This window comes from Eleginops maclovinus, chromosome 4, assembly GCF_036324505.1.
Source record: "Eleginops maclovinus isolate JMC-PN-2008 ecotype Puerto Natales chromosome 4, JC_Emac_rtc_rv5, whole genome shotgun sequence".
Taxonomy (NCBI): domain Eukaryota; kingdom Metazoa; phylum Chordata; class Actinopteri; order Perciformes; family Eleginopidae; genus Eleginops; species Eleginops maclovinus.
Genome location: NC_086352.1, coordinates 11,572,768 through 11,584,776, shown reverse-complemented (window position 1 = coordinate 11,584,776; position 12,009 = coordinate 11,572,768). Strand labels below are relative to the sequence as shown.

The 12,009-nt window shown below is 39.4% G+C and overlaps 1 protein-coding gene across 1 annotated transcript; it reads left to right on the top strand.

Annotated features, from left to right (window-relative positions):
* Positions 1 to 385: 385 nt before the first annotated feature.
* On the top strand, positions 386 to 5,021 carry isl2b (ISL LIM homeobox 2b). Its single transcript, XM_063881886.1, has 6 exons — positions 386 to 504; positions 815 to 1,004; positions 1,383 to 1,645; positions 2,779 to 3,074; positions 3,757 to 3,924; positions 4,304 to 5,021. The coding sequence occupies exons 1-6, from the start codon at positions 447 to 449 to the stop codon at positions 4,418 to 4,420; spliced, it is 1,092 nt and encodes a 363-aa protein (XP_063737956.1). The 5' UTR covers positions 386 to 446; the 3' UTR covers positions 4,421 to 5,021.
* Positions 5,022 to 12,009: the final 6,988 nt, after the last annotated feature.

Below are 12,009 nucleotides of genomic sequence, written 5' to 3'. Positions count from 1 at the left end.
CTTGTAAATTATAACGTTTTGATTAATTGTACAAAAAATTGTTGGCTATCTTGACTAATTTAGTTAGTCGTTTGGTGGTAAATATTTTGTAAGTTTTACCACATATTGTTGAATATCCATGATGAAATTAATGTGAATAATTTGATCGAAATAGTTCCATGGTTTTGCAGTTAAATCAACTGTATGTTTTCGTTTGAATACACAATATGACCATCTGCATTTGGAAGCTTTTGTCAACTACATATTTTTGTACATGTTGGGAGAAAGAGAGGTAGTGGGACGTTTGGAGAGTCCGGTAAAGACGTCATGACGTCAGAGTAGTAGCGTGTGGGAACCTGCCCCCCCACCCAGTCCGGAGAGACACACGTTATCAGGGAGGCAGCCGAGGGCCAGTCATCTGCTCACATCTTTTCTGCATCTACCACAGTCCCCTTTATCCGTCCTGTATGGTGGATATTATTTTCAGCTCTTCTTTCTTGGGTGATATGGGGGATCATTCCAAAAGTAAGTAAGCTGTTCGCTGGAGTTACAATTGGCAGATTTGGTTTTCGTCGCAAGCAGTTCAGCATGTTATTATTTTTAAATGATGCGATATTGCGTATCATTTTAAGACTGTGCATTTTTGAGGCGCTTTTTAGAAACAACAATTCTGCAACGAAAAGTCTTCATCTGCTACATAACATTAAGATGTGTACAGTCTACAACATTCACATACAGGCTAGACTACATTTTGTCAAAATACTTCAGTTGTTTGTTATTTATCTATCTTGTTGCATTTTTCGTCTGTGATAACAGTGATGTGGGTTCTTTGCAGAGAAGCCAGGAATCGCGATGTGTGTAGGATGTGGAAGTCAGATCCATGACCAGTACATACTGAGAGTCTCTCCCGACATGGAGTGGCATGCAGCCTGCCTGAAGTGCGCAGAGTGCAGCCAGTACCTGGACGAGTCCTGCACTTGTTTCGTCCGGGACGGCAAAACATATTGCAAAAGAGATTATGTAAGGTAGGAGTTTGAAAATATTCCCTGTATTTTCTGAATTATGTTGAATCGCACCTTGAATAAAGTTAAACGTATTTAAATACAATAATAACGTTTATTATGAAGAAGCAACAAATTATTAAAACAAGACTAATTTAGACTAATTGCAAAAAAATGATGTAATGACACATTTACACGAAAAAGGAAACAAAACGAAAACTCTGAACATTATATTATTATGCTTTCAAATTGAAAACAAAAAAAGAGTATAAAAGCATTCTTAGACAATAAAATGCAAAGGAACAACCCTGAGTTGTTTTAAGAACGTTTTCATCGTTATTTCTATGTTTAACATTCCTACCTTGATTTTTAAATCTTTGACAATTTCCCTCAATTTTCCAGGCTGTTTGGAATAAAATGCGCAAAATGCAACCTGGGATTCAGCAGCAGCGATTTGGTGATGAGAGCCCGGGATAACGTCTACCACATCGAGTGTTTTCGCTGCTCTGTGTGCAGCAGGCAGCTGCTGCCGGGAGACGAGTTCTCCCTGCGGGAAGAGGAGCTGCTGTGCCGGGCTGACCACAGCCTGCTGCTGGAGAGGAGCTCTGCAGGAAGCCCACTCAGCCCCGGCCACATCCACTCCAACAGATCGCTGCACCTAGCAGGTTGGAATATTATCATTATGGCTATTATTATTATTATTATTAATAAGATAATTATTATGATAATTTTGTATTTATTTGCAGCAGCAAAACATGAAATTGGCAGATAATTCCAAAATAAAAGGCTTTTTTAAAGATTTCAATGACACATCTTCTAACACTCAACAACTAAATCAACAAATTAAAAGTAAACTTTTTTTTTAATGCAATTCCTTGAGTTTATCAAAATTACATGAAAATCAATAGGATTTTAACTTTTTGTCGTCCTCTACTATCGAGATAATTTGTGGTTGTCCGGCTCGGTGTGTGCGTGTGTGTGTGTGTGTGTGTGTGTGTGTGTGTGTGTGTGTGTGTGTGTGTGTGTGTGTGTGTGTGTGTGTGTGTGTGTGTGCGTGTGTGTGGTGTGTGCTGCAACCTTTCTTTAGGCTAATTTCATAATTGATCTCATTAGGGTTAACCTGCTCTGTTGCCATTATCTGAATAATCTGCTAATTGCGAAGCGACCGTGGATGTATGTATAGCCCACGTGTGTGTGTCCGTGTGTGTGTTTGAGGAACTGTCATCCTGTGAGCGCCTGCCAAGAGAAGGAGAACAAAGCAAATGTGTGAATAATGTTCACTTCCTGCTTTAAAGCGATCAATTCAAAACACTGTACAGAGCTCAGAGCAGACACACAGGCCTCCAGCGGGGATTTCAACAGCGATTTTTTTTTAACCTATTCAGATCGGAAAATTCACATGCATGCTAAATGCATCTATAAAAGAACATGCAGGCCTAATAATATATTTAGACTATCAAAATACACGTATAAATGTTTCAGCTATAGCCTTTATTATGGACCAGAAGTTGTTTTGTTTTTTTAAATAGACGGGTTGTCAAATACAAACTTCCCAAAAATATTGATAATGTTTTCTTTTCAAAGACTCCTGATTGCATGAACATTTGTTTTTTTTTTACCAATTGCAGATATTTATAAAAAATGTTAAAAAGAATACAAATGTCAGGCAGATAATTATAATTGCAAAAACGATATTTAAAGGGTAAACATCGCACATTGAACTGTATCGAAATGTGAAAGAATGTTTGCAAATCTGCAGTTTCTGACGGATTGTTTCCCCGTCCTCTCTCCTTAACAGACCCGGTCTCGGTGCGGCAGGCCCCGCATCGGAACCACGTCCACAAACAGTCGGAGAAAACGACGCGGGTCAGGACGGTGCTGAACGAGAAGCAGCTCCACACACTGCGGACCTGCTACAACGCTAACCCGAGACCAGACGCCCTGATGAAGGAACAGCTGGTGGAAATGACCGGTCTGAGCCCCAGGGTGATCCGGGTCTGGTTCCAGAACAAGCGCTGTAAAGACAAGAAGAAGTCTATCCTGATGAAGCAGCTCCAGCAGCAGCATCACAGCGATAAGTCCGTAAGCATCTTCGTAAGTCAGGCCACTTGATTACTACAAATATTCAAGATTTTGTTTGTTTTAAAACCGTGACCAAGGTACATTTTGATTTATTGTAAATTTGCCCATTTGTACACCTAATTGAAGCTTGCATAAATATGTATATATATAAAAAAGATTAGGCAGAAAACAGCTACAAAACACATAATATCCTTATTGCTTTAAAATATTGTTTATGATCTTATGTATATATTGATGGCTGTTTGCCTTGTGAATATCATGGTGGCAGGTAGACTCAATCACAAGCCTGTAATTTCACTCTTTAACAAGCTTTAGTTTTTATACTTTACTTAAACTAAGACACAGTATAACAGGTTCCAGTTGGCTCCAGTGCTGTCCTGTATTCAAACTTTAGGTGATTGAATAATTTATCAACTGCTTTGGCTACAGTAGCTTGACCTGAGAAATGAAAACATCCTCTGCAGACAGGCTTGGTCTGCATCCTGGACAAATATCCTGCTCTGATACCAGTTTAATCTTTGCTCCAACTAAAAGAAAACCATGCAAAGAAGTATAAATGGCTCATGAACATGCCACGTTTTATTTACAAAAAGTTTCTAGTGTCATGAGCAATTCGATTTTTTTTGTAGACAGTGATATGTGCATTGATAAAGGGACTCCAAAATGCTTATCCTGTGTTTTATTATTTTGTCAGAACCTTCAGGGCCTAACAGGGACGCCTCTTGTGGCTGGGAGTCCTATCCGACATGAGAGCTCCATGCAGGGAAACTCAGTGGAGGTTCAGACATACCAGCCTCCTTGGAAAGCCCTGAGTGAGTTCGCCCTGCAGAGCGACCTGGACCAGCCAGCCTTCCAACAACTGGTGTGTGTGTTCAGGACGAACTGAGTTAGAAATATAGACACAGGCATGCATGCACTGCAGATCAGAATCTGACAAACATAGCATGCAATTTCCCATAGATCTATCTATATCCATCTACATACTTGTATCTATCATGAAGTGTGCATACAACATATGCAGATATGTGCATACAATATATGCACACACAAACACTCTCTCTCTCTCTCTCTCTCTCTCTCTCTCTCTCTCTCTCTCTCTCTCTCTCTCTCTCTCTGAGAGACCACATGTGTCAGCATTGTGTCCTCATGTCAGCATAACTATAATGGTTTTACAACCAGGTTTTTCAAAATAAAAGCCTGAATATTTCTCATATTCTGACTCTTTGTTCCTTTCTGTTCAGGTGTCTTTTTCTGAATCGGGATCTCTCGGAAACTCATCGGGCAGCGATGTGACTTCTTTGTCCTCTCAGTTACCGGACACCCCCAACAGTATGGTACCCAGCCCGGTGGAGACGTGAAACAGGGCCCCTCAGACCTGTCGGTCCCCCCTCCTGCAAGGACAATTGCAGCATGATCCCGGTCCCCTGCATGTGACCAGCTCATCACATCGCCCAAACTACAGAGAGGACAGTGTTTTTTTTTATTCTTGACATTGAGGAGATGGAACCAAGAAAGCACTGATTGACTCCGCGTTTTTTTTCTGGAGCTTTCATTGACAAAAACTAAGCAGAACAATTGTTGCATGACTTAATGGAGAAAGACGATGTACAGAAGACCTCCCGATGGATATACTACAAGAAACCTTCCCTCAAAAACAAATTGGAAACATTTCCGGGTCAGATGGACATTCTGCGATTTTATTGTGATCATATTGTGTCTTGTTTCTTCAACATGAGACATTTTTGATACATTTATTGCGTTGTCGAGTCCCGATGACTCTTTGTCTTAAGGTCAGAGCATGATAATCTGCAAAACCATTCGTGTTGTAAAATACTTTATCTTAAGGGCAGGTTGTTTGAGCTATTCGAACAAAAAGTAAATTATTATTATATTATTTATTGTTAGGAAAGCGATTCGTAAAGGGATTATTAACTGATACAAAATAATAATAAAAAAAAAACACGCTGAATACGTAATGTGTCTTGATGACCAATTTTTGTACAGGCAGTCGTTTCCTTTCGCTTTTTGCATTTTCAAGCCACTATCGTTATAATTAAATGTATTTGAAAATGCAGCAAATTAGTATCACCTTTCTATTTTTTATTGCAAAAGTAAGACGAGAAACTATGCTCTTTTGGCGAGAATGTCAAATTCACTGTCCAGATCCAGAGCGGCAACACAACATTAGCTACTCCAAATAACAGTCATGCGTGCAAATACAAAGTTGAGCCTATACAACCGGTTGAACCCAAAAAAAAAAAAAGTTTAGTTGCACATAATGTTGTTTGTCTAGTTAAACGTAAATCAACTGGGCCTGCCTGAGTTGAAGCCTGCAGGCTGTTGTCTTATCACTCCCCTCCATCTGCGGTGTTACCCCCTTCGGTTATGGAGCAGGAATCGGCCAGTGGTCATTTACTATCTGGAGGGCAAAAACCTGCTGTAAATTGTGTCAGTCCAGTTGCTCTGGTTGAGTCACAAGCTGGTCTAGACAGCGCGGAGGGATCGGCGACCTCTTATCTAGTCCTGGCATCACCTGCAAGCGATAGCCTACACTGACTGAAGCCACAACAAACTAACTAAACACCCCCTTCACACACACACACACACACACACACACACACACACACACACACACACACACACACACACACACACACACACACACACACCCTCCCCGAAGCCCCTCGTTTCTGAGGGGAGCAGAGAGCAGCTCGTAAAGGGTCACTTCTCCTCCTCAGTTTATTTTCCTTCAGTGAATTGCGTTATTGCGCACGGGTCAGCCGGGATGACAGCTCGGGCTAAATGAACTGACCTCCTCTACACAGTGTGCAGAACAAAACAAAGCTGCATGGAAGATCTATGGATATATGTTATATATCTCAAGTGAGAGAAAATCATCTATTAAACGACCTTTATTTATTTATTTGTTCAATCTGATCAGGTATGTTATTTATCATGGTGATCGTTCCACTTGTCTTTGATGCAGTTGTGTTAGTTGTAGAAAAGGCAGAAAGGGAAAACATGTATTTAATGGCAAGAAAATACTTTATATTTTGGAAGCAAATTATTCTGATTTAACAAATGTAGGCTACTGCATTCAAACAAAACAAGAATATGAATGATTTTTTAACTGAGATTTTAAAAGATTGCCGATCTTATTTTGATATTTTAAGCCCTGCGAAACAAGAATCACCAAGTTATTTTTTTCGTTTCTCTTTACACTGACTGTGTCTTAATCAGAAGTTTGAATGACAAAAGACAGATAATAGATGTGCAATTGAGCAATTTCAAATAGGATAAGTCAACAATGCGAGCAGATTAAGATTACAGAGATAAGAGAAGAAATAACAATGGCGTTTGCAGACAAGAATGCAGGCCCATTAACTGTCCTATATCAGAACATTTGTGGCTCCACATATGTTTCCAAAACAGCTAATTTACAGCATTGATACTGCATATAACTCATTCCCTGAAGGCTAAAACGAGATAGACCACATTAAGAAATAAATTACATTAAAATAAACGGAAATATGCCATATTAGATTTTATGTAGAAAAATCATCCCAACTTCATGAGTGTCTTGGGAAAGTTTTTTTTTTAAATTGAGGATTTTAGATTTTTCCCCAAAAAATCTAACTTTGTCAGGGATTTACAAGAAAACCATTAAACATGAGGAAGTAAAAAAAAAAATCTTAATGAATAGTTAGGATACAGTTTAAAAACATAATGCCTTGTGAAAAAGTGGCACATAAAATCCAAGACAACATTTAAATGCACACTTAAAATATGAATTAAATAGTCCAGCGAAATGTTGTTCTTTTTTATGTTTTCCCTTTTAGCCACTCTTATTAGTTTGTTCATAAGGACCAGAGATCTCGTCTTCTGACATGCATAAAAAGACGCTTGGATACCTGTCGGCCGTAACATCTTCTATCAGGTCTCTCAATGGGCGTTTCCCCCCAGTGCGTTAAACAAGAACCACAATAAACAGTGGTGATCCCTCTTCACACACGTGCGCGCACACACACACACACACACACACACACACACACACACACACACACACACACACACACACACACACACACACACACACACACACACACACACACACACACACACACACACACACACACACAGCTTCGACCTGCTGAAACACTCACTGTATCACTTGTATCAAGTTCGGGCGTTACTTGAGTGCACCACACGCAAAGACCCAATTTTTTTATTCATAATTTTACCCAACCAAAACTCAACGGCAGTGCATTTCCCCCTCACGTTATGATGTATTAACCCCAAACTGCATGTGTCAAGTTGCCTCGATGAAACTATACGCTGTCAGAGGGAATGACACCGTATCCATTAATGATTAAGAGGATGAGTCCATTTAAAGGTGTGATGTAATTCTCTAATTGGCGGAGGGGTGGGCGTAATTAGATCATCCGGCGTGTTCGCCAGGACTGCAGCACCGCCCACTGCCACGAGTCACTAAGCGGTCACTAAGAGACAGACACATGTCATTAATATGGTCTTCAATTTATTTAGTTTCGCTAATGTGTGGGAAAAAATAATAAAATTCAGTTAGAAATTGGATCATTTGAGTATGCTGCTTTTAAGTTTCCTTTTTTTATTTTTTAACCATCCAACAACCGCAATTGTATTTAGAAACTTATTTATTAGCACCAATACTATATTTATATATATATATATATATATATATATATATATTTTTTTTAATTGTCATTTTCAATCTCAGTTTTAGCATTATTTTTAAGACCCAACAAAGGCTTTCAATTCAAGCCTAGTTCCTTATTTAACCTTCCCCAATGCATTGCAATGCAGGGAAGAGAATCATTGGTTAAGATGTGATGATGCCAGTGCAATTCAGTGGAAAGCTGTGCATATAGTCTCAGTGAAACTTTCTTTTTTTATGTACACCTTGCTATAAGAAAATGCTTGTAATCCACAGTCCTGCAACTAATTCCAACATTGATACATGTTATAAACTTAAGTACTGAGATGTTATTTAACTATTTCACTTGCATTTGAATGAAAAGTGCTTTAAATATTTAAAATATATTCTTTAGGCAGTCTCCAGAGGTTTGACACTAAACTGACAGTTTTACAATTGTTCACTATGCAATTGATTAATTGGTAATTGCAAAGTCAATAGCCACAATTGGATTTAGCAATTGAGCTGCAACGTTTTCTGTCTTTTAACCCCAGCATAACCTTGAAACAAAGATGAGAAACATAACAAAATATTTACACTAATATATTTTTAAAATTCTAAATTGTATGTTTCTTTGTGTTTGTACTGTAGGTTCTGTAAGACTGTTTGTGAATCTTGACCACATGGGGAATGGGGAATTTATGAAATCTAGCAGTTCAATCATAAGGAGGATTAGGTTTAAAATTAGGTTTATTATTTTAGGCTTTATTTTACAAGCCTTGTTGCCATTGGGGTCACAAATATGAGCCAGCCTGGGACCGACTTCACTGAAAAAAGGCATTTTTTTCCGGATAGAATTTGGTAAGTGGAATCATGGCTAAATAAGGAAGGCAGCCAAGTCAACAAACTCTCCGTAAACCCAAAATGACCCTGCAAAATCCATGTAGTATTTTTGCATTTTTATTTGGTACAGTAAATCTCACTGGGGAAAAAGCCTGTCAGATATTTTTAAGAGTTTATCTTTTGATTTATTTTAATTACTACAATAAATATAAATATATTTTTTTACAATTTCCAAGGTAGCAGCACATAATCACACAGACTATCCATGACATTTAATTGTTTACAAATTGGAAATGTAGGTGCCAACATAAAAGTTAATCTCATAATTGTGTGCAAACCAAAAACGGTTTTGTGCATTTTTGAATTTATAAAATATCCCCCAAAATATTTAAAGAAAAGCAGTATGTTTAAAAACAGTTTATCATATTCCTGATCATTTCCCAACAACCCCATACCCTCTTGTTGCATTCAAATACATTATCCTCTTGACTATTGAGTTTGAGCATTAACACTGGTAAATAAGTGTGTGTGAGAATTCTTTGGAGGCTCTGTGAAAGTTTCGACGCTCGGGTCCACAGTGACCTTCAGCGGGGGCCACCAGCAGAGGAACTGCCGGGACGAACTTCAAGTCCAAATCCCTCCAGGGAAGCACTCTGACAGGCTGACTAAATGCAGAAACCGAACTGAGAGTAGAGAAAAAAGGGAAAACACAAGGAGGGGGGGGGTGAGAGAAAGTGTTGCACTTGAGTGGAGACAACAATAATGGGCTTAGGCTCTCAATCGCTGTGTGAAATGAGATCACATAATATGAAATATGACATGGAGATGGAAAATAAAGTTCTGTCGGTCCTAGCTGGTCTTCCACCTATGGAAGAAGGTGGGATATTGGGTAAAATTAAATGTGAGTCTCACTAAAAAGCAGGATGTACTAAAATAGGACAACAGAAAATCTCTTTATTCTTTTTCATCTCATTTAATCCGCAGCCAAACACAACTTAACTCCCATGTCAAATTGTGCACCCTCTTGTCAGGTGTTTTTAATGGGAAATTTAAGGACCAATTTATCTTAGATGGGTAATGGCCAATTTAACATCTGGTGACAAGAATTTAATCTTCCCTACTCTTAGGTTACACTGATAATGAAAGGGCAGCGTCAACATATGTGCAGTACAGAGCGACTTGTGTACTATCAATCGAGGGGAATGAATGCTGCTTTTATGGGAATCTGACACAATGAGTAAATATCCACATATTATCATTTAAACTTTAAAAGCTCTGGGGCCAAGAAGGGGAGGAAGTGTTTTAGAAAGCTGCATTAAGAAAACAAATATTGATTAAAAAAAAAAAACCTCTTTATGTTTGTGTTGACATATTATGAGCATCTTTCATAGTTTTAACACCAGATGTAAAAAGAGAAGTAAATGTTGCAAAGCTACCCAGTTTTTTGAACGTATTGACACATGCCCTTTCATTCTGCTGTACTTTACGTGAACCTACAGGATGTTGCAACAGTAGTGGCTCCTGTGTTACGCCACAAAAGCTGAGTGTGTATGAAAGTATCTGTGTGTTCTCATTAGTGCACACAAGGGCATGTTGCTCACAGTATGTGTGTGTGTAGGATGGAGAGCAGACCTCAGGCTCACCTGGAACACACACAGAGAGCCACATCAGCCTCCCTGGTCCCGCTGCTGAGACAGTGTCAGAGCTCCGTAAATCACAGCGCCCCACCCACACATAAATCTGCTGCAAAAACAACACACCAACGCCCATTAGGAAGAGAGAGGAAGGCTGGAGCCGCCCCACTCGACAATGACTCGCTATAAAACACAATGAGGGTTCACCTGTACTTTGACAAGACCAAACTGTCATTAGCCGAACAGAAGACAAACACGTGTCAGAGCAGGCAAACAATGAGGCAGTCGGTTTGAGTCACTTAAGATGAGAAACGGCATCAAAAGGATTCGGGGAGACTCTCTGGCGTTCTTCAGGTTCATATCAGTGTCAGTTCAGGAGTTCAAGAATGTTTTCAGTAAGTCTTTGTGTTTAGATTTAGTGCTAAAGTTCAATTAACCTCTTGACTCACGAGTTAGGATGGAACCGAGAGCAACTTTAATTATAGCATGTAAAGCAGAAACTGAAATGTGAATGGTTTTGATATACTGTTCCTGTCAGATGAAAAGCACCGAGATTTATCAGAGTTAAACTTTCACACGATCAGGGAAAATGACTTCCAGTTTACATTGATAAGCTTCCTGTGTTCATCATTCACAAAAACATATCATAAATCCTTGTAAAACCTGCTGAAAGGGATCGGTATATCTAATTATCCATAAGCGCATTATACAATCTTTTTGTCTATTAAATGTAGAGAGCTTAATGTACAGAATATACCATAAATGTCCAGGTTAACTTTCAATTTAGGTTGACAAACAAAGTAAATCCTTTCCCAATAAGAGAATCATTTCATTGTGTCCAGTGGCCACAGCAGCAGTCTGGAACCCCACAAACTGTAACCAGTTCAAAGACACGATGCACAATACTAAGGACACACAAAGAGCCACATAAACGGTCACGAGTCAGTGAGAGATAAAGAGAGTCCAATAAAAAAAAAGAGAAGGGAAGGGCTCTGCCTGCCAACTGCAGCGATCCCCTCGTCCCAAGGCGTTCCTGCCACTTTAAGAAATGAAGCAATATCATTAATGGAGGCCTCCGAGGGCTGACATCTTGCTTCAATTCACCAGTCCCCGTCCATCACACCATTACGGTGGGCCCATCAGAATTAAAATCCAATCACTCCTCTGGCTAGTTTGATTAAGGAGGGCAACCGCACAAAGAAGGGGCTCTGACCCATTGTTGCCTCTACCAGGGAGAATCCCCCGGGGCTGGAGCAGGTCTATGCTCCCAGGCTGCACCCGGACCAGCCCTGGCCACTGTTTGGAAGTTTATGGCTTTCTGAAGTGTTTGTCAGTAGGCTTGGGGGTTATATACAGGAAAGGTTAGATATAAACTTGTAAAATATGACTCATTGTGGCTGAGTCAACAGATGAAATCAGTAGTGTCCCATAACTGAAATTTACAAGATCCCAAAAATATTTTTTATTTATGCAACGTTGAACCTAGAACTATCCAGGCACAGTCTACACCAGGCACCAAAAGTAAGTTATAAATATGGAAAATGTGTGACTCAACAATCACATACAGTTCATACGGTATGGCTTACATTATATTCTTTATTTTCTCATTCGTGATTTGGCTGCATTTTGTTTTGTTTAAGCATGCTGGCTCTGCAGTGTTGGTTGGCCTAACCTGAAATATCTCAAACATTTGATAAATTGCCACGATCAGTGGTGCCCAGAGGATGAATGCTACTGTCTTTACCGATCACCTGGTTTTTCCTCTACAGTGCCATCATACGCTCACAATTTGTCCAAA